The sequence below is a fragment of the Salvelinus fontinalis genome, chromosome 36 (genome assembly GCF_029448725.1).
Source record: "Salvelinus fontinalis isolate EN_2023a chromosome 36, ASM2944872v1, whole genome shotgun sequence".
Lineage (NCBI taxonomy): Eukaryota > Metazoa > Chordata > Actinopteri > Salmoniformes > Salmonidae > Salvelinus > Salvelinus fontinalis.
In genome coordinates, this window is record NC_074700.1 from 18,602,962 (window position 1) to 18,626,714 (window position 23,753).

A 23,753-nucleotide genomic window follows, 5' to 3' on the forward strand; every position below is an offset into this window, starting at 1 on the left:
TAGCCAGTTTATTTTCGATAGCGTTGAAATAATTTATAATATCCTATAGGTATGCATAGTATATCACGTCTATTACAACACGTCTATTATTCAGTTTAAACTAGTTGGGGGGGGGGGGGGGGGTCTATAGTGTCTTAAACTTAGAAATTAGAATAAAAAACAGGGGTTCCTTGGACCATATACTACATAAACCGATCTGAGTCTGTTCACCAATCAAAGACTAGCCTGAGCAAACCGGATATTACGTTACTAGTGACAGCCACTTTAGTGCACCCTGTCATTACAATATTGTCCATATACGACTGTAAAACCGGCAAGACAAAAAAACTACAGCCACCAATATTATCTAAAAAATCATACAATAGTTATACACAAGAATGGCATGGCCATCATATGGTTCGTTTTACCTTATGTGACCATTTCCCCCATTTGAACACCCCCTCCTCAACGTTTTCTACACAGACATTATTGCGATCTCCAAATGCAGAAGACCCCGAGCAGACCACCAACAATCCAACAGCCGTGACCATGCCACCACGGCGCCGCCGAAACCAGCAAGTAAAACGGGGGTAAAGTAACTGATTTCAAGCCCATGCTCTGGGGTGCATGGTTGGAGAAAAAGTTTCCTTTCTTGAATGCAGAGTGAACTGACTGGCTTTGCAGAGACTAAGATAGACCATGCTGGTGGTTACACGATTGTCTTTCAGTTAATTTTTACGTGGGTGAACAAGTATAGCACCTCCCAGTTTCTTTGGTCATAGATCTGGTCTCCTCTTGTAGGCTACACTCATTGTATACGTACAACATGCATTTTGGGTTTAGCGCGGTCCTATAGCTGAGGAGGCTCCTTATCTGGCTTGTCCACAGGGCCCCCTCCTTCTCACCACATCCACCATCTCTCTTCTCTACTTCGGGCCGCAGGATAGTGCTGAAACATGCCGAGACACTTGCAGGGCAGCTCGTGTCTGTCGCAGGTCCGCGAGGCTGGTTCTGGTTTGTAGCCTAGCTGGATCTACTTTGTGGTGTGGTCTCCCCCACCATATCTGAATATAACTATTGCAAAGGAGGAAAACAAGTTAAAGAATAGCAATAACTGCCCAATAACGAGGTGAAGAATACAGGAGATCTATACACCAATATTGGAATCGATGTTCGATCAAGCTACGACTATGGGCGATGGGATCGCTGAGGATCGCAACCACAACCACCACCACCGTGGATCCAACTCTCTGTACGGTAACCGGATGGACAAATGCCATACCGAACTTGGGAGCAGGTCGCCGGTGCAGAGTACAACCGATACCGCGGGTACATCGGCGTCTACCCCCACCTCCTCCAGTGAAGACGGACATGATAAACTGGACCCAGTGGACCCAGACTACTGCCAGAGGATTTTAGTTCGAGGTTAGTAACATATTCTTTTTTTTTTTGTTGTTGAGAAAATGTACATCTAGAATGATGAATTGCAGAAAGAGAGCACAGATTGTCTGCAAAAGTTACTGCACAAAACCAGAGGTTCACAATTATTAAGATTTGAGAATGTTCATTAAATTAACTTTATTACTAGGCTATTATTTTTTTAAAGGATACATTTACATCTATACCACTATTGCAATTATCTAATATTACCCTACTTCGATATTAACTACTACTACACTGCTACTACTATACTACTTTTACACTTACAAATAAACCAATAGTTGAAGTGATTTATTGTAAATAAAATCTGAAGGTATTCTCATATTCAGATGAAGATTTAATACTATATATGTCCAATGTAATTCAACATTAAAATATAGGCATATATTCTGACAACAGGTTAGATTTTCTTTTTAACTGTTCAACTATTCAAACTTCATCACATGTATTTACATCAATACTATTATCAATCCCAATTTATATAATAATAATCAGTATCATAATATACATTATATGATCACATAATAATAGCAGTACTTGCTTTGTACTATATGAGCCAACAAATGATTCAGTAATCATTGGCAAACAAAATACTTTTAAAACACAAACCACCATGTGTATGTCTTAGTGTGTGTTTACTCGTGGTCATGTTGTTGCCTTTGTTTGAGTTAAGGTATTGTTATCAAAAACGGGATAAGAAATCATCTAAATTGTCCACGCCCTCTTTGTTTAAAAGAAAGGGGACCACCTTTCTAGCTCTACGTCACCTCTGCATGGAATTCTCCAAAATATGTAGACTCACTAAATAGACCCCAGGAAAAGAACTAACCCCAGGAAGAGTGTCTGCTGCTTCAGCAATAGCTGATGGGGATTCTAATAAAATACTAAAAACTAAATATTTATTTTTAAGAATGAATCAAATGTATTTCTGTGGATCTTAAGGCCTACAATCTATTTTAAAACGTGTTGACAGGGAAACAAAATATTTAACATTTTAGTCATTAAATAGACTCTCTTATCCAAAGCAACTTACAGGAGCAATTAGGGTTAAGTGCCTTGCTCAATGGCACATCGACAGATCTTATGATCGTATGCAGCCATGATGGCAATAGTGTTTCAATAGTTTGTAGTAAATTATGACAATAAACATCCTCCTCAGCAAAATTCCCGTTTCAAAGCACAACAAACACACAGCCATGCATCTTTCAGAATTTAAAAAAATATATTAACTGCAAATCTATAAGGAAAGTATTGGTTTTTCATATTTTGTGTATACCAGTTACCTTCCAAATGTTTATGTTTAAAACGTTAGAATAGTTTCAGGAGTGTGCATTGTTAAAACATGGCACATTGTTAAAAGTGTGACCAAAATTATATAAAATGCTATACTTACTTGTCTTATAGTCGATAGTAATTAGGCTATGTGACTGACTAACTTAGAATTCAATGAATTGAATATGAATCTCTATAGTTTTGTTTAGTGCTTATATGTCTTTGCACTGCTTTGCAGGGCTGTAAAATGTATTTTGATGTCAACAAACCCCAAATAATACAGGTAGCAAAAAAACATGTTTGGGAAGACTATTCTTATCAACAGTTTTAAAATGTATTTTTTAATTTTTTAAATAATAGTCATAGTGAACAGCAAATACATTTTATTTAAGCTTATGCTATTCATCATTTTCAAGTTGACCATTAATTTCAAAAATATAATATCCATATCCCTTACCGGGATAGTTTTCACACCAATGTGGGATGCATATCAGGCTAACATGACATGTAGGCACTGACAATATCAATATCACAAAATAAAGTTAAACTTTGCCCCCTTTGTGCGCACAATTTGATTTTCACCAAATGTGTAACTGGCCCATTCATTTGAACAATGATGATCATACACATTGCCCACTGGAAAGTTCTACATAATTTAGTTAAATGCTCATGCCCAGGCCTTGAAACGGTGTCTTGGTGGGTGCTGAATCTGAATAGAAAGCCGGTAACTGTAGCAGGCAACGACCTCCGCGGTAGACCGAGTTTGATTAGATGTGGTGAGGGCGAGCTGAGCGCTGAATCCAAGCTAAATCCGCAGTCCCTGGTGTCACTATATGTTTTTAAAGCTGACGATTGAACGCGCTGGATACCTCGTGAGAACCCGGGGTCAGCGAAAGGTCAGCATGTCTGACCTGCGACGTCCCGATGCGCGTGCAAACTGTTTTTGAGGCCCTGCTGTAACGTTTAACATTGAGATGATTTTAATCTAGCGTGTTAGGAATTAATGGATGATGTATTAGTTGGAAATCAGACATTTTAGAATGAATCTCTGCATGTCGCTCTGGCTAACACCATGCTTGCATGCCATGGCAGATGGGCTATGGTGCCGGAGACTATGCTCCATAGATGCTATTTCCAGTGTAGGGAACACATATGGAGTCACTGATGGTAGTCTACGTCATACATAAAAATAAATATCTATAAAATGTGCAATCTATGGCCAGTAGTCAATGGTGCAACCATATAAGTAGCCTCAAAATATATATACCACTCACGTGACCGCAATGACAAAGGAAACAGATAGTAGACCTAATGGTGGTCACGAGGCAGTAGGCCCAGAGGCATGTATTTAGATTATAGGCCTATGTTCCATTCTGTCAAGGAATTCTGAATTCTGAAGCTTCTAGAATTTGATGGACGTTTTGCTGGGGAATTGATATGGATTTAGGCGCAACATTATGCGACAGAAATGCTATAGGGCTATACCTCATTTGACAGTTGTATTTTATTGAGGGAACCAGCTGGGTTATGTTTCAGATGTATATATCACTTAGGCGGGCCTATCTATTGTAAAGACTATATTATTTCGAAATACTGGAAATTGTTTAACTTCCGATTTCGGTGAGGGATTTAGAAAACATTTGGTTGATATATTTTATTCTCATATTTAGTTTGATTAGTCAATTTTTTTGGACAGTGGACCTACATTATTTCATTGTTTTCAGTCAAAACACGTCCCTCTTTCTAGCCTACTTGAGGAGCGTTTCGTTTGTTTTAACCATGTCTAGTATTGGCTGACTGATTAGTATTAAAGACATCTCTTGTTTAGGGCGGGTTGTAGGCTATGCATGGGACCACTGTGACTACGTAAGACGTGTTAACATTTTTGTTTAAAAATATATATTTTTCTATTCCTTCTACATTAACAGTCAGTTTGGACTTATAGCAACTTTAAACTTGTCAAGATAATGTTGCACAATTAGTTTTGCACTCAACAGTTATTTGGTATTGGATTAATAGCATATTCCCCATAGCAAGACTTGGCATATTACCTCATTTGATATAAAAACACGCATGTCCTGATGTTGTATGTATTGAACCAAACAATTTAATATTGTCCCATAAATTGCTATATTAAACGTGTATTGATGCATCAACTAGCCTATGTTACGCTAGGCTACATTCTCCAGGGTTCTAGGACGCATGGCAAATGCAAAAGTACAATTGAAATAGAACTCTGAAAACATGGTCTCCAAACATTCGCTCTCGCTGAGGCAGACAGTGCACGTAATATTTAGTTAAATTAGGTATAATTTAGTAATGTGATAGGGATGTTTCTTTCAGCTCTCATTTTCCGGCCTTCTGGCTATTACTTTTTGGGAATATTCCCCAAACATATTGCAGTGCAACAAAGGTATTCAGATTTTTTACATTTCTGTTATTTGACCCTACTTCCAGTTCCATGAGAGAGCCTAATGTAGCCTACGCTCAGTTGGAAGTATGGGTAAACTATTCTAAGGCATCAGAACCTTAACATAACGGCTAGACCTATTATCTGGTGCATTGAGTTGTATTTACGGATATTGCCATTCTTACAATATATACTATTTTACGCCCTTTCTGTATTTCCTTCCCTAGTAACTTGACTAGCTTACAGTATAATTCCCAAGAATGCAAACTACACGTCAATTTCCTCATACTGAAAATAATGGTCACTTCAAGGTTATTCTAAAATAGCGTGGGCCCTACCTATATGAAAGCGCACATTTGTGCCATAAAGGAGCACGATGTTTAACTATATTTTCCTGGTCTGTCCAAAAAATGATGACATTGGTACTACAGTATATGCAATTGTAATGTTAAGCATTGTGACATTTGTAATTGTGACATTTCACACTGTCCGGCTGCAATATCCACAGATGCTAAGGGTACCATCCGGGAGATCGTGTTGCCAAAGGGTCTCGACCTCGACAGGCCAAAACGCACGCGGACCTCCTTCACGGCAGAGCAGCTCTACCGTCTCGAGCTCGAGTTCCAGCGCTGCCAGTATGTAGTCGGCCGAGAGCGCACTGAGCTGGCGAGGCAGCTGAACCTGTCTGAGACACAGGTAAGAAACAGACATCATTTGACAGAGTATTTCCTCAGTTGTGGTGAGGTATGGATAATAGATTGATATCCTGTTGTACCAATGAAGACAAATAGTAAGTACCTCCAGGAGTCCCAATTTGTATAGGCCTAAATATTCAAATAATAGATTAGATTTATTTGACCCAGTTTGAGTTTCATGTTTAAATAGTTTCTATACCAGTTTAAATAACATGTTTTTTGTTATCCCTGTGGTGGTGTGCTTATTGGTTTGATAAAGGTAACTTATTAGGCTGAGGTTATATCATACATTATAACTAATCGCTGTGCAGTGCAGTCACATCCAACTGGACACAAACATGTTGAATCAACGTTGTTTTAATGTAATGTGTTAACATATTGTGAAGTGGAATCTTCGTGGAAAATGCATTGGAGTTGAAAAAAGTAATCAACGAACAGTTTTTTAGGGTAAAATTTCAATCACAGGATTTTGTCATCATGGTAACCAAATTGTAACATACAACGTTGTATAACATATGTTTGAATTTGTACTTTTAAACCAATATCATATCTTGGTGTATCCGAAGGAAGAAAAACAATAGACTGGGCAGCACCTCCTACTGGAGAATTGATCTATCTACAGCTACCCTTTGGTGTCCCATCCAGGGTTTTTAACCAAGCCCCACTATGATATTTGTCACTGACTATTGCCAATGTGCTGTCATGAGAATGATTGTTAAAAGATCTCCACTTAAAAACGAAATGGAGTCACGGTTGCTATCGAAGTTATTCCAACGGGTAGGTTTAACAGAGCAAATGAAATTTGACCATACTTTAAATGAACCCATAATTCAACTAAGAATAGACAATACAATAGGCCTTGGGTTTCAAGCTCTGGTTGATTTAAAATGTAATGATATTTAGGGATATTGGTGCGGCAGGTAAGGTAAAAATCTGTCGTTGACCCTCTGAACAAGGCAGTTAACTCACTGTTCCTAGGCCGACATTATAAATAAGAATTTGTTCTTAACCTACTTGCCTAGTTATATAATATAGAATTTTTCGGTTTTCAGCGCAACAAAATATCAACATTTGAACGAGATATTTAAAGTTTGAAGGAGATATTTAAAGTTTGATTTGATTTAGTTCTACTTTGTTTTTTGGTAGCGATGTGATTCCAACATATCAATTATTAATTTGTAGACTGGAATTAAGCTCGAATTAAAAATCAGTGGCAAATGTTGATATTTGGTTGCGTTGTCAACCAAAAACTATTCAATATTACTTTTGCAATAGAGTAAATAGCCCAAAATTAAGGTTATTTAATAAACTAATGTAACATTCAACCTTAAAATGAGGAACACATCCATGTCCACATTTTGAGGTTACTGTAACTACACATGTCTTATTATGTAATCATATAAAGCGTGCATGTTCAGGATAGCATGCATAGGTCATCGCAGGTCTGTGGAGAGATCTTCAAAATTGCTGTAATAATCTGAGGCATGTACTTTTTAACGTAATCTCAACTGCAATCCAGGTAATTTGGCGCTGTTATTAGATGAAGCAGAGTGATAACACATGCATCTGTTGTATAAATAAAATATCTGACTTGGTATTCCCATTTGAACTTTGCTGTGCCTTTTTAAATGGTTGAAAGCGCATTGATAGACATTTGGGTGACAACTAAACCAAAAATTCAGACATAGTTTTTTTCCACTGGAATTTGGTTGTGCTTTTAGAATTTAGATGGTAGAATTGGCTTTTAGTGATAGCACATAGGACATTCTACTAACGTTTGGCTGTTACTTTGAGTCGGTGAATATAGGTGGTAATCTCATTGATCAACTTCTCAAACAAATATTGCGCTATTATCCAAATTGGAATGACGTGGTGTGCTCAGTGGGATTCTATTGTATAATGTCTCTGAATTATTTTATACCTAACTTTTGTCATGTAGACTAGATGTGTCCACTGAGGAGAAGCACGAGATGTAGACATATTATATCTAAGACTCAACCAATGTCTTATTCGGAAACTCCATGCAATCATCATCATCATAAAGTCTAGCATTTGCGTAATGGCTCCATTCTTGAGGCCTATCTACGAGTTCATAACATATATTATCAGTGCTGACGTGTCTTTGCGGGAATTCACAGTAGCCCCATCAGCCAGGCATCTCTTGTAAGTAAACCAAACACCATAACGCCCTCGGCGCTTTACAGAAAGTATTCTATAATAATAACAATAACGATAATGTTAATATATTTATATTATTTAAACTTTTTTGCAACGATACAGTGTGTTGTATAAAACAAACTTCTCTAGACAACAAGTGAAAAATGGATGGATGTAGGCTATACTATAGCTTGTGTCCTCCACATGAAGGATAGAGCAATGATAGCGAATGACAGAAAACATGGCGTGAAAGAATAGAAAAAAAATGGCAACTAAAATATGATAGAAAACATGGAGGATCCATGGCCTCAATTGTCAACTGATGCCTTACTATGTCTCTGAAGCGAGTTGTGCCAATAGGAACTGAACTATTTACACGTTAAGTTATCATTTCCGCAATATATTTAGTAGACCTAACGTAATGTGTAGCCTATACGGTCATCCCTGATAATGAGAGAGTGACAAGGTTCATTATCGTCAAATGGTTGGTGTGAATGAAAACACTTGCTAGAGATGCTATAGGCCCCACTTGTCAAAGGGCTGTCCAAGACTGCGTCTCCCTCCATTTAGGAACCACAACATGGTGTGAGCGAAAACAACGATTGGCAACTAAAATTTGATAGATAACACGGAGGATCCAGAACCTTTTATGTTTACTGTCAACTAATGCATTAATATGCCTCTGGTGTAATTATACGAGTTATGCCTATAGAACTAAACGAGTTACATGTCTAGTTATAATTTCCGCAACACATTTAGTAGGCTAGACCTATGTGTAGCCTGTACGTTAATTCCTGAAAATGAGAGAGTGACAGGGTTGATTATCGTCAAATGGTTGGTGTGAATGAAAACACTTGTTAGAGACGCTATAGGCCCCAGCCTATTTGTCGAAAGGGCAGTTCAAGACCAAGTCGTTTCTAGTTCAACGGCATCTCCCTCGATTTAGGACCAATGAGAATCAGAATCAACTTTATTCACCATGTACATTTATATGTATGCTACCAGGAACTTGACCTGGTGAAATAGTGCTGACCACAATAAGCAGAACATACAGACAGAATATATAAACAAAGAATGTATACATGATCCACATACGGTATGGAGGCCTACACTATATAGATACAGCAACAACAGAACAATTAGCCTACACTTAGGTGTACTATTACACATATCTGATAAATGGACAATTCTCCAGCGCATTTGTACTGCCCTTATACAGAGAGATCAATGACAATGAGGGAGAGGAGACGAGACGAGGAAAGCAAGCTATAATACTTTTGAGATGCAGCCAAAGCTATTAGCTGTGTCATTCAAAGACGTGGCCTCTATTGGTTGACCTCTGCTCTTGAAGTGCTTTTGAGATTCTATGAACAGCGCTATAGAAGTTTAACACATTATTATTAGGATCTTTCTGCGTTTTTGCCATCAAGGCTTTCAAAGGAGCCATATGGTTATTTGATTTCCAGGTCCACTTACGCAACGTACAGTGGCCTATATGTGTGGTTTGAAAGCATTCACATTGCTTCTCCGTTGTGAGAGAGCGTTCGTGAAATGCAGGATTTAGCGTGGAAATAATAGCTTTTATGAATACAATACGAACTCATCTTAACTCAAGGCAAAATGTTACTTTGATGGTCAGAAACACGATTTAATTAGCATTTTCAATTTCAAGGAGGCGGTGATAACCGAAATGCACGTTTGGGAAAAAAAATGTACTCTGATTTCTGAGTGCGTTTAGCCAATCTCATTCGTATTCATCCAGTGACGCCCTCGTTCAAATATTTCCATTCAAAGTCAAGTTTATTTCACAATATGAAATATCTAGAGGTCTACATTCTATCTACAGCATTTTGATTTATAGTCTATCTCCATGCAGCCTCATATTGAAGGGAAGAAGGTTCACCTACCACCATTGTCGACCATGTCCAATTTGCTATAGCCACACAAACAATCATGCGACGAAAAGACACATCAAGTTCATTAAAAAGACAACTATTGCAATCTTATATCTAATTTTATCACAATATACCAGTAAACTTCAAACCAAGAGCAACACAAATAATATTTTTGCAGTTGGGCCAAAACAAAAGAAGAGGCGGGACTATGTCATGGATGGTTTGGCCACTGTGAACAATGTTTACATCAACATGTTCATCACTTACTGATATTTCTAAATGCCCATTCCATGCTATGACATCTCTTGTCGATTTCTTTCCATTCAAAAATAAGTGATTGAATTCATCAAATGCTATACTTAATTTGATCATTAAAAGAGATCAAGCCTAATACGAATTAAATCCAATACATGGAATATGCTCGTAGCTTAAACCTTAGCGCATCCAATAACTTCATAATAACACCCAATAACGCATAATTTAGCCCAAAATGCTTCCATGCTGTAACATATACCTCAATTTTGACATTGTAAGCCCATTTATATTCACTAGCCTATTATAGTTGGCTAACACGAAATATCAGTCGCGACAATATTGGGCCTAAAAATATATATATTTTACAATAAGTTTAGTAAGTTTATTAAAGGGGTGGTGGGGGCAACGTATGCACACAAACAGATATAGCCTAACTTGTGATATTGCGCTCATATAATATGACGTCAGTCACGTAAATAGTTTATTGTTCCGAAATTCGTTAAGACATTTGCGCGGATTCCTAAGCGCCATGTGTTTGGGGATATGGTCGTTGACCCAGGTGTAACTCGAATTAGTTTGGTCACGTATCAAAATTGCCCAGGCAATGAGGCATAAATACATACGGGAAATACCTTTTAACAGTTTAATTTAATAAAAAAAGACAAATATATAAAATAGTGTGCGTGTTTTGCTGTTCAACAGACAAATTATTCAATGAGGTGTCTGAATATGCTTCGGGCTACCTAAACCGTTTCCCAGTTAATAAAACAAAGTTTCCAGGCCAGTTGTGCGTAAAAGCCTTGAGTTCACCAAGAGCTACATGAAAGCAAACTATTTGCAGGTTGACGTTTATTGGGAGAAGTCTTGTCCGTTAGGCAGAAGTGAGCGATTTTTGCTAGATGGACCAGCTGCAAAGTCAAAATTGTCTATATTGTAAAAATTCTTAAAAACAAAAATGTTTTTTTTATTTTTAATTTAAGGTTAGGGTTAGGCATTAGGCTTATCAGTGTGGTTAGGGTTCGGTTTCAAATCAGATGTTATTACTTTGTGGCTGTGCCAGCTAGTGACCACTGCAGAGCTGCCTCCAGAACACGATTCATGACGAAAAACGCGAACCTACAAACTATTTGAGTCGGGTGAATAACCTGTAAAGTCAAACCCCTCCCTAATTCAGGCAACATCTCGCCTCTCCCCAGAGCCCAGCAGGTGGCTCCCCCTTCCCATGTAACGCGGCGGGGAGCCTCGCACCCTTGGCACGCTATGGAGTTTTCTTGGGGATGTCTGTTCCAGCAGGCTTAACGGCTTCAAGGAGGGATAATGTTCATATTATATCAGGAAATACATTCCTAAAGGCAGAGTAATTGTGTTACTATTGTCTCTGTCACTAACTTCTCTTTCTGTTCACTGCTAAAATGATTTACTCAGCTATAGAGGAAACACTCAAATTCCATTTCGGGATGGTTCTGTGACTGGGCACCCCAATTGTTCTTGTTTGTGTTTTCTCCAATTGTTTTCTCGGACTCCTTGTTTTACATAAAAGCTTAAAAGTACATTTTGGATTGACCCTCGGTTAATACCTCCATACAATTTGGAGCACTTTCATCCCATGCACTTGTAATCTTTTATAATATTAATACATTTTCAATTCTGTTATTCTGTCTATCAGTCCACAGAGTAGGCTACATTTTCAGCTTGCTTGAGAAACGCCTTAGTCTGGGAATGAGCAGAAATGGCACCCTACGCTGAGTGTACAAAACATTAGGAACACCTTCCTAATATTGAGTTGCACATCCGTTTGCCCTCAGAACAGCCTCATTTCGTTGCGGCATGGACTCTACAAGGTGTCGAAAAGCGTTCCACAGGGATACTGGCCCATGTTGACTCCAATGCTTCCCACAGTTTTGTCAAGTTGGCTGGATGTCCTTAAGGTGGTGGGTCATTGTTGATACACAAAGGAAACTGTTGAGCATGAACAACCCAGCAGCTTTGCAGTTCTTGACACACTCAAACCGGTGTGCCTGGCACCTACTACCATACCCGGTTCAAAGGCACTCTTGCTCATTCACCCTCTGAATGGCACACATACATACACAATCCATGTCTCAATTGTCTCAAGGCCTAAAAATCCTTCTTTAACTTGTCTCCTCCCCTTCATCTACACTGATTGGAGTGGATTTAACAGGTCACATCAATAAGGAATCATAGCTTTCAACTGGATTCACCTGGTCAGTCTATGTCATGGAAAGAGCAGGTGTTCCTAATGTTTTGTACACTCAGTGTATACTCCCTATAGTAGGACCCTACTCATGCACAGGGCTCTGGTTTAAAATAGTGCACTATATTGAGAATAGGGTGCCATTTCAGATGCATGTCAAACGGGGTCTAATGACTGTCTTTCACATGGAGAAATGTTAGCACCTTTCATGCTGTTACCTTTTCATTAGATAAGCTACATTCCACAATGTGAGAAAGGAATGTCTTCTAGGTGAGGGCTGCCCTGGAGTACAATGCTTAAATCACCAGAACTGACCTTTACTGAAACCACGTTTAGTGAAAATACTTTTACCGAAATTGCTTTTACGGAATGGACTTTTACGGAAATTACTTGTACAGAAATTCCTTTTACTGAAATGGTTGACTGAAATTACCTTTGACTCCGACTGAAATTATAATTTAGACCAAAAATACAAACATTTTCCCCCAAATACTTAAGTTAGTAAGGGTTTATCTTTTCACTTATGTAAATAATGACAAGGTATCTTAACCTGTCACCTGACTCTGAGACCTTGGCATAAAGATGTTGAGTCAACGTAGTTTCCATGTTATTGCAATGTTGGTATTATTACGTTATAGCAACGATGAAAACGGGCTGAATTCTGGCCAATGATACACGTTTGCAAATAGAATCCCAGACCTCTCTATAGCTTCACAACACTGTTCCCATCCCACCTAGTACTAACCATGGCTCCACCATGACCAGGCCTTATTTTATTCACATATTGCATTGTGTCACTCTATTGTTCTCTAATGCCCATCCAGGGAAATACATGATTTATGGTGGAAGGGGCTGTTTAAAACTGGTTTATTCCTGCCCTGGGACAAGTGGTAGAGGGCTAAGTTACAGAGTGAATGGAATCCCACTAGTTCATGTGGAGCTTTGGACACAAGCTGGTCAGAGCTAGCAGCTGTGAGTGACCAAATATTGAGATATATTTTGATCTTTCAAGGCAGCAAAGCTTGCTAAACATGCACAGTTAGATAGGCTGATGAGCTGCTGGAAAACATCCACAACCATGTTTGTTTTAGAGACTTGTGTGTTAAGTACAGTAAGTGAAGAACAGTAAGTGAAGAACAGTAAGTTAAATATAATAAGTGAAGGACACTAAGTGAAGAACAGTAAGTGAAGAACAGTAAGTTAAATATAATAAGTGAAGTCCTCTAAGTGAAGTACACTAAGTGAAGTACACTAAGTGAAGAACACTAAGTGAAGAACACTAAGTGAAGAACACTAAGTGAAGAACACTAAGTGAAGTACACTAAGTGAAGTACACTAAGTGAAGAACACTAAGTGAAGTACACTAAGTGAAGAACACTAAGTGAAGAACACTAAGTGAAGAACACTAAGTGAAGAACAGTAAGTTAAATATAATAAGTGAAGTACACTAAGTGAAGAACAGTAAGTGAAGAACAGTAAGTGAAGAACAGTAAGTGAAGAACAGTAAGTGAAGAACAGTAAGTTAAATATAATAAGTGAAGTACACTAAGTGAAGAACAGTAAGTGAAGAACAGTAAGTGAAGAACACTAAGTGAAGAACAGTAAGTGAAGACCAGTAAGTGAAGATCAGTAAGTTAAATATAATAAGTGAAGGACACTAAGTGAAGGACACTAAGTTAAATATAATAAGTGAAGGACACTAAGTAAAATAGAATAAGTGAAGGACAGTAAATGTGTGCATGTATGTTGTGTTGATAATGGCTGTAGAGACATGCAGGTCTGCCATGCCTGTGTATAACCTTCCAACACAGTCTTTTTGCAGAACTTAATGCAAGATAAATACCAGGTTAAATACTAACAGAAACAAGAGGTAATCTATTCTAATCTGTGCTGTACTGACCATGGATTTGCACGAGAGAGAAAGAGACACACAGACCGATAGAAAGACAGACCGACCGGTAGACAGACAGATGATAGAGAGAGAGAAAGAGACAGACCGGCAGACAGACAGACAGACATGATAGAGAGAGAGAAAGTGACAGACCGACCGGCAGACAGACAGACATGATAGTGAGAGAGAAAGTGACAGATCGACCGGCAGACAGACAGATGAAAGAGCAGAGACTTAGAGAGCGGATCTGATCCTTATCTTAGTAATACCCTGGGAGGAGGGAGGAGCACTGAGGACGTATTAAAGAGATACATAACTCCTCTGTTTTCAAACATCAACTTGTGAGAATCCTTTACACACACAGCTCTACTAATACCTTCTGTGTGTGACATCCCTCTATCCCTCTCTCTGTGTGTGTGTGTGTGACATCCCTCTATCCCTCTGTGTGTGTGTGTGTGTGACATCCCTCTATCCCTCTGTGTGTGTGTGACATCCATCTCTGTGTGTGACATCCCTCTACCCCTCTGTGTGTGTGTGACATCCCTCTCTGTGTATGTGACATCCCTCTATCCCTCTGTGTGTGTGTGTGTGACATCCCTCTATCCCTCTCTGTGTGACATCCCTCTATCCCTGTGTGTGTTTGTGACATCCCTCTATCCTTCTATGTATATGACATCCCTCTATCCCTCTGTGTGTTTGTGACATCCCTCTATCCCTGTGTGTGTGTGTGTGTGTGTGTGTGACATCCCTCTATCCCTCTCTATGTATACAGTGGGGCAAAAAAGGATTTAGTCAGCCACCAATTGTGCAAGTTCTCCCACTTAAAAAGATGAGAGAGGCCTGTAATTTTCATCATAGGTACACTTCAACTATGACAGACAAAAGGAGAAAAAAAATCCAGAAAATCACATTGTAGGAATTTTAATGAATTTATTTGCAAATTATGGTGGAAAACAAGTATTTGGTCAATAACAAAAGTTTATCTCAATACTTTGTTATATACCCTTTGTTGGCAATGACAGAGGTCAAACATTTTCTGTAAGTCTTCACAAGGTTTTCACACACTGTTGCTGGTATTTTGGGCCATTCCTCCATGCAGATCTCCTCTAGAGCAGTGATGTTTTGGGGCTGTTGCTGGGCAACACAGACTTTCAACTCCCTCCAAAGATTTTCTATGGGGTTGAGATCTGGAGACTGGCTAGGTCACTCCAGGACCTTGAAATGCTTCTTACGAAGCCACTCCTTCGTTGCCCGGTGTGTTTGGGATCATTGTCATGCTGAAAGACCCAGCCACGTTTCATCTTGAATGCCCTTGCTGATGGAAGGAGGTTTTCACTCAAAATCTCACGATACATGGCCCCATTCATTCTTTCCTTTACACGGATCAGTCGTCCTGGTCCCTTTGCAGAAAAACAGCACCAAAGCATGATGTTTCCACCCCCATGCTTCACAGTAGGTATGGTGTTCTTTGGATGTAACTCAGCATTCTTTGTCCTCCAAACACGACGAGTTGAGTTTTTACCAAAAAGTTATATTTTGGTTTCATCTGACCATATGACATTCTCCCAATCTTCTTCTGGATCATCCAAATGCTCTCTAGCAAACTTCAGACGGGCCTGGACATGTACTGGCTTAAGCAGGGGGACACGTCTGGCACTGCAGGATTTGAGTCCCTGGCGGCGTAGTGTGTTACTGATCGTAGGCTTTGTTACTTTGGTCCCAGCTCTCTGCAGGTCATTCACTAGGTTCCCCCGTGTGGTTCTGGGATTTTTGCTCACCGTTCTTGTGATCATTTTGACCCCATGGGGTGAGATCTTGCGTGGAGCCCCAGATCGAGGGAGATTATCAGTGGTCTTGTATGTCTTCCATTTCCTAATAATTTCTCCCACAGTTGATTTCTTCAAACCAAGCTGCTTACCTATTGCAGATTCAGTCTTCCCAGCCTGGTGCAGGTCTACAATTTTGTTTCTGGTGTCCTTTGACAGCTCTTTGGTCTTGGCCATACTGGAGTTTGGAGTGTGACTGTTTGAGGTTGTGGACAGGTGTCTTTTATACTGATAACAAGTTCAAACAGGTGCCATTAATACAGGTAAGGAGTTGAGGACAGAGGAGCCTCTTAAAGAGGTCTGTGAGAGCCAGAAATCTTGATTGTTTGTAGGTGACCAAATACTTATTTTCAACCATATTTTGCAAATAAATTCATTAAAAATCCTACAATGTGATTTTCTGGAGTTTTTTTTTCTCATTTTGTCTGTCATAGTTGAAGTGTACCTATGATGAAAATTACAGGCCTCTCTCATCTTTTTAAGTGGGAGAACTTGCACAATTGGTGGCTGACTAAATCCTTTTTTACCCCACTGTATGACATCCCTCTATCCCTGTGTGTGTGTGTGACATCCCTCTATCCCTCTCTGTGTGTGTGTGACATCCCTCTATCCCTGTGTGTGTGTGATATCCCTCTATCCCTGTGTGTGTGTGACATCCCTCTATCCATTTGTGTGTGTGTGACATCCCTCTATCCCTCTGTGTGTGTGTGTGTGTGTGACATCCCTGTGTGTGTGTGTGTGCGTGTGACATCCCTATATCCCTCTGTGTGTGACATCCATTTATCCCTCTATGTGTGTGTGACATCACTCTGTCTCTCTCTATGCATATGACATCCCTCTATCCGTCTGTGTGTGTGTGACATTCCTCTATCCGTCTGTGTGTGTGTGACATCCCTCTATCCCTCTGTGTGTGTGTGACATTCCTCTATCCCTCTGTGTGTGTGTGACATTCCTCTATCCCTCTGTGTGTGTGTGACATTCCTCTATCCCTCTATGTGTGTGTGACATTCCTCTATCCCTCTGTGTGTGTGTGACATTCCTCTATCCCTCTATGTGTGTGTGACATTCCTCTATCCCTCTATGTGTGTGTGACATTCCTCTATCCCTCTATGTGTGTGTGACATTCCTCTATCCCTCTGTGTGTGTGTGACATTCCTCTATCCCTCTGTGTGTGTGTGACATTCCTCTATCCGTCTGTGTGTGTGTGACATCCCTCTATCCCTCTATGTGTGTGTGACATCCCTCTATCCCTCTATGTGTGTGTGACATCACTCTGTCTCTCTCTATGCATATGACATCCCTCTATCCCTCTGTGTGTGTGTGACATCCCTCTATCCCTCTGTGTGTGTGACATCCCTGTATCCCTGTGTGTGTGTGACATCCCTGTATCCCTGTGTGTGTGTGTGACATCACTCTGTCTCTCTCTATGCATATGACATCCCTCTATCCCTCTGTGTGTGTGTGACATTCCTCTATCCGTCTGTGTGTGTGTGACATCCCTCTATCCCTCTGTGTGTGACATCCATTTATCCCTCTATGTGTGTGTGACATCACTCTGTCTCTCTCTATGCATATGACATCCCTCTATCCCTCTGTGTGTGTGTGACATTCCTCTATCCGTCTGTGTGCGTGTGACATCCCTATATCCCTCTGTGTGTGACATCCATTTATCCCTCTATGTGTGTGTGACATCACTCTGTCTCTCTCTATGCATATGACATCCCTCTATCCCTCTGTGTGTGTGTGACATTCCTCTATCCCTCTGTGTGTGTGTGACATTCCTCTATCCGTCTGTGTGTGTGTGACATTCCTCTATCCGTCTGTGTGTGTGTGACATTCCTCTATCCCTCTGTGTGTGTGTGACATCCCTCTATCCCTCTGTGTGTGTGTGACATTCCTCTATCCGTCTGTGTGTGTGTGACATTCCTCTATCCGTCTGTGTGTGTGTGACATTCCTCTATCCGTCTGTGTGTGTGTGACATTCCTCTATCCCTCTGTGTGTGTGTGACATTCCTCTATCCCTCTGTGTGTGTGTGACATTCCTCTATCCGTCTGTGTGTGTGTGACATCCCTCTATCCCTCTATGTGTGTGTGACATCACTCTGTCTCTCTCTATGCATATGACATCCCTCTATCCCTCTGTGTGTGTGTGACATTCCTCTATCCGTCTGTGTGTGTGTGACATTCCTCTATCCGTCTGTGTGTGTGTGACATCCCTCTATCCCTCTGTGTGTGTGACATCCCTGTATCCCTGTGTGTGTGTGTGACATCCCTCTATCCCTCTGTGTGTGTGTGTGACATCCCTCTATCCCTCTGTGTGTGTGTGTGTGACATCCCTCCGTCCCTCTCCTTCTGTGGACCTCCTCTCTCTAGACTGACATTAACGGTCGTAGTGCTCCACGGAATTTGTATGTAGGGGCCAGGAGTTTTTCCTGGCCACATTTAATGACCGGACCAGGAAAAACCACGCTGTTCAGAACAGGACTAGAATAGAATAGAAATAAAATAGCTTTGTGTTTCCCCGCAAGAAACTTCAGTCAGAGGTGCTATTGTACAACTTCCCATCTGGTTTCCTAACAGATTGCTGGTGTAGACGGTTGCTAAGCCTGCCATAATTAATACTACGTTTTCCTCATACTGTATCTGAATGTGTTTGGATGCTGTTCTCTTGTGTTCCTCCCAGGTGATTTAACACCTGAGAATCTCCCATCTACTTATCTGTTGTCACTCAGTAATTGCTTTGCTGTGGGGTTTTGCACCGACTACAACCTACAATTTAATTTGTTGTCTTGGTCTTTGTTAATGCCTTTCAATAAGGTTGCAGATAACAGGGGTCTGAGTGTAGGTGTGTGTGTTTTTTCTCTCTCTGTTTCTCTGTGTGTGTGTGTGTGTGTTTTTTCTCTCTCTGTTTCTCTGTGTGTGTGTGTGTGTGTGTGTGTTTTTTCTCTCTCTGTTTCTGTGTGTGTGAATGTATTTCGCTGTGCATTGTTCTCAGTAACTCCTAGACATACAGTGTCTGGCCAGTCGTCTGGAGCATTACATAATCCCACAGATGTCTGAGAGAGAGGAACAGAGACAGAGAGACATCATGTAAAAGCTGAAAGTGTAGTGAAGGAAGCAACTAACTTCATACAATTCTACACATTTAGCATTTAGCCTTTTTAAAGCAAATTTCCTGCAATTCTACACATTGCCATGGGTCAGAGAGAAAATGTTGCAGTTTTACAGCTCATTTCCTGTAATTCAAATTTCATGACATGTTCATATCCTATCTGGGGAACGGAGGAGGGGGCGACCATAGAGATCCTATTAAATTCCAAGAGGGGCTATGTCATAAACCCTCAAAGTTCCAGAATGGTTACATATTGGTCAGAGAGAAATCCAAATCAGTCTAATTGGAATGAATGGCAGTATAGGGATAAGCATCATTTTACTTATGCAGGAAAATAAAACTAAGGCATGTGATGTATCAGAAATTGTGTAATAGAATTATTGTCAACCTAAAGTATAATCATAAATACAATGAATGTTTTTTTTTAAACAAATTTTCTGTATAAACAGCCTCCACAATATATGTGACCAGACCATAAATGTCTTAATTGTTGTGTTTGTGGAAAGCTGAGAGGGCTATTATATGATACAACATCAGTACTTGTTGCATTTACTAGTGTGGTGGAAATTCTACCTTTAACTAATCATGAGGAGAGGCAAAGTCAATAATCAATCAAGGTATTACTTTTATTAATACACGTATGGGAGCTGGTCACACCACACACACACAGTGAATGAAGTGAGAGCCCCCCGCACAAGAGTACGGAAGCCTTATATAGTCACGCTATCTTATGCAAGCATCTGCAAAACACGTGATCTTATGTATGTGTGTGTGTGGAGAGACGAAACTGGGTTACGGGGTACAGGCTAAAATGAAAAGGTTGTCTCATTCTGTCGCAACTGAGTGAGGACAATAGGTGCCAAAGTGACAGGAAGTCACTCCAGACGTACATCCTCTAACTGTAGCTCAACGGTTCCCCCAAGTTGGGCGAGTAATCGCCTGTGACTGTCGGCCCAGATGATGTATGGTCCTACCCCTGCACACAAGCATGAGCCTTTCACCCAGAAACAGGCTCCAAACAGAACCACAGCCTTATCCTTGGTGTTCAGGATATAACACTTTGCTCTGAGGAACCACTTTCTGTCAGGTCTTGGCTGAGCGCCCAGACATCATGGGGTCATTCTACACACAGAACATTTAGAACAGGCCTATGCTAATACACACACACACGTTTCTATCTTATATGATTTTTCTTGCCCAATGCCAAGGTTTAAGGAAGGATATTTGAGCACACAAGCATTAGTAAGGTTTAACAGAAAATGCCCTCTCACAACTTGTCTAAGTCCTGTCAGCTACTGATTTCAGCCAGTGTGTGGATTGACTTTGTTGTTTGAATGGAATGTTGGCATATTGACAGTTAAGTTGAAAAAAGTATGGAATCATTCCTCTAAAACTGTCTGGCTAGCTAGCTAACAAACACTGAGTACAGATAAATTCTTAAAATTCATTATTTTACACAATATCTTATCACGGCACTTGCAAACCATGGTTGACCAACTCTCTGAAAAAAAATGGCTGACCTTTGGACCATCATAAGAAGGATCATGTCCATTCTAGTATTATAATTCCTAATTCTATGGGGGCGACCACCAGGTCCTTGCAGGGGGTGTGTAGTACGCCAGTGTAAACAGTACAGAGTAAGACGCTGGCTCAGGAGGACCTCATTGCCCCTCATCAGCTTAGCTAATCAATCAAATTCTATTCATCTGTCTACCCATATGAATCAATAAAATAATATTTATTTATTGATCCGAGAGGGATGTGGTAGGGGAATTGATAAGGCAATTAAGTAAATTAGGGCACTTGTCAATACATACAGGTGCATGACAATTCATTGCCAAGGACGATGCACTATTGGACCCAGCGATGACACGCTGAAGGATGTGTGTGTGTGTGCATGCGTGCAAGGCCTTCCTGTTATTCTCCGGGCAATGCCGTAATGCTATTATCTCAATGGATTAGCAAGAACAGAAACCTGCAACATCCATATGGATAGAGTAAGTCCTTACAACACTGCCTGGAATCCCTGCCCTCGTGTCCAGATATACCCACGCACGCAGGCTATACAGACACACACTTAGACACACGCAAATATGTCTGACACACCCACACACATTTGTAGCCGAGTGGTAATTATCGAGGGATGTCTCATGAACTGCATATCCCTAGTGTTAAGCCCTGTTCAAGAGTCCATTTTTTTATTGAGTAGTTGTCTGTTGCACATTGAGATGTGTGGCATATTCCACCATCTGTAGCCACAGTGGCTCTGTAGATTAACTATGTCAGGCTGCAGTGCTTGGACTCCACCACACAGAGTGCTGTGGAGCGGTAGGAAGGAACAAGGGAGTGGTGAAGAAGTTAGGGGTATCCTCTTAGGCTGTGTTTACACAGGCAGCCCAAATCTGATCTTTTTCCCCCCACTAATTGGTCTTTTGACCAATAACATCAGATCTTTTTCAGAGCTGATCTGATTGGTCAAAAGACTAATTGTGCTGCCCCTATAAACACACACACACACACACACACACACACACACACACACACACACACACACACTGTGAGCCTAATTCCCTTATCTAAACCTCAACGTCATAGAACCGTAGGAAGAAGGGCCTGGTCCACCTCGGGGCGGGGCAGAGGGCGGGACAGGGAGGGTGACGGAACGCGAAGCAGAGGGCCTAATAATAGTCCCAAGTGCTTTTGCACTAAGAAGGATTAGGGAGCCACATCTATCAGCGATTCGCTAAGACTGGGTTGACCCTTGGCTGAACCTGCTTGGACATGTGTTTCAGTAATGCAAGGGAGGGATGGCAGGAGAGAGAGAAGGTGGGATGAGCTTGGGCACGAGGGGATGAGGTATCCTAACAGATATAGGAGAAAGGTAGGATGTAAGAGGTCTAGGAGGCAGGGAGTGGTAGGAGCTAAGAGGTAGGAATTCGGATGGGGACAGTCAGAGGTGCCTGGTTTTAATACAGCATGTGGGTATTGGAGAGAGAGAGAAAGGCTGTGGACGAAAAGGACAGAGTGGAGCTCTGTACATACAGTTGCCATATACAAAACTAGTCATATTCATCCATGTACAATGTTACCATAAAGTTTCCATACAGAAAACTAAGTCATTGTTTCCATACAGTTTCCATACAGAAAACTAAGTCATTGTTACCATACAGTTTCCCTTGAGAAAAGTAATGTATTGTTCTCTTAGACCGAAGTGAGGCAATCTGATGTTCATCACGTGTAAGATCAGTAGGGTCACGGGAGGAGGGACCGCTGAGCCTTTCACAGGGTCACAGAAAGTGTTAGAAAGATTGTCAGCAGGTGCCCTGCGTAATGGAGCTAGGCTTTTCTCCCACATAGCCTCTCTTAGAGAGATTAACTAGCTTTCACTAGTACAACTACAGCTTATAAAGTTCATTCACAAGGCCTTATAGGGTATTCATAAGCCATCATAAGCACTATACATAGAGGCTTAATAACAAGTAATTTACTAACAAAGTCAACCAACGTAAAGGCTGATATAAAGGCTACAACATTTTGGCTCACCTAATCCTTTTTATATAGCATTACGTTTTCTTTGGAAAATCTAAACCTCGACGTCATAGAACCGTAGGAAGAAGGGCCTGGTCCACCTCGGGGCGGGGCAGAGGGCGGGACAGGGAGGGTGACGGAACGCGAAGCAGAGGGCCTAATAATAGTCCCAAGTGCTTTTGCACTAAGAAGGATTAGGGAGCCACATCTATCAGCGATTCGCTAAGACTGGGTTGACCCTTGGCTGAACCTGCTTGGACATGTGTTTCAGGTAGGATGTAAGAGGTCTAGGAGGCAGGGAGTGGTAGGAGCTAGGAGGCAGGAATTCGGATGGGGACAGTCAGAGGTGCCTGGTTTTAATACAGCATGTGGGTATTGGAGAGAGAGAGAAAGGCTGTGGAAGAAAAGGACAGAGTGGAGCTCTGTACATACACTTACCATATAGAAAGTAGTCATTCATCCATGTACAATGTTACCATACAGTTTCCATACAGAAAACTAAGTCATTGTTACCATACAGTTTCCATACAGAAAACTAACTCATTGTTACCATACAGTTTCCATACAGAAAACTAGTCATATTCATCCATGTACAATGTTACCATACAGTTTCCATACAGAAAACTAAGTCATTGTTACCATACAGTTTCCATACAGAAAACTAGTCATATTCATCCAAGTACAATGTTACCATACAGTTTCCATACAGAAAACTAAGTAATTGTTACCATACAGTTTCCATACAGAAAACTAAGTCATTGTTACCATACAGTTTCCCTTGAGAAAAGTAATGTATTGTTCTCTTAGACCGAAGTGAGGCAATCTGATGTTCATCACGTGTAGGATCAGTAGGGTCACGGGAGGAGGGACCGCTGAGCCTTTCACAGGGTCACAGAAAGTGTTAGAAAGATTGTCAGCAGGTGCCCTGCGTAATGGAGCTAGGCTTTTCTCCCACATAGCCTCTCTTAGAGAGATTAACTAGCTTTCACTAGTACAACTACAGCTTATAAAGTTCATTCACAAGGCTTTATAGGGCATTCAAAAGCCATCATAAGCACTATACATAGAGGCTTAATAA

The 23,753-nt window shown here is 40.6% G+C and overlaps 1 protein-coding gene across 1 annotated transcript in view; it reads left to right on the forward strand.

Annotated features, from left to right (window-relative positions):
- The first annotated feature begins 308 nt into the window (after window positions 1–308).
- The window catches only part of LOC129835347 (ventral anterior homeobox 2-like), a 34,588-nt gene continuing 11,143 nt past the window's right edge, over window positions 309–23,753 (forward strand). The window contains exons 1-2 of the mRNA XM_055900959.1: window positions 309–1,404; window positions 5,610–5,797. Coding sequence (XP_055756934.1) covers window positions 1,149–1,404; window positions 5,610–5,797 — 444 coding nt within the window. The 5' untranslated portion in view covers window positions 309–1,148. The remainder of the gene's footprint in view (window positions 1,405–5,609; window positions 5,798–23,753) is intronic.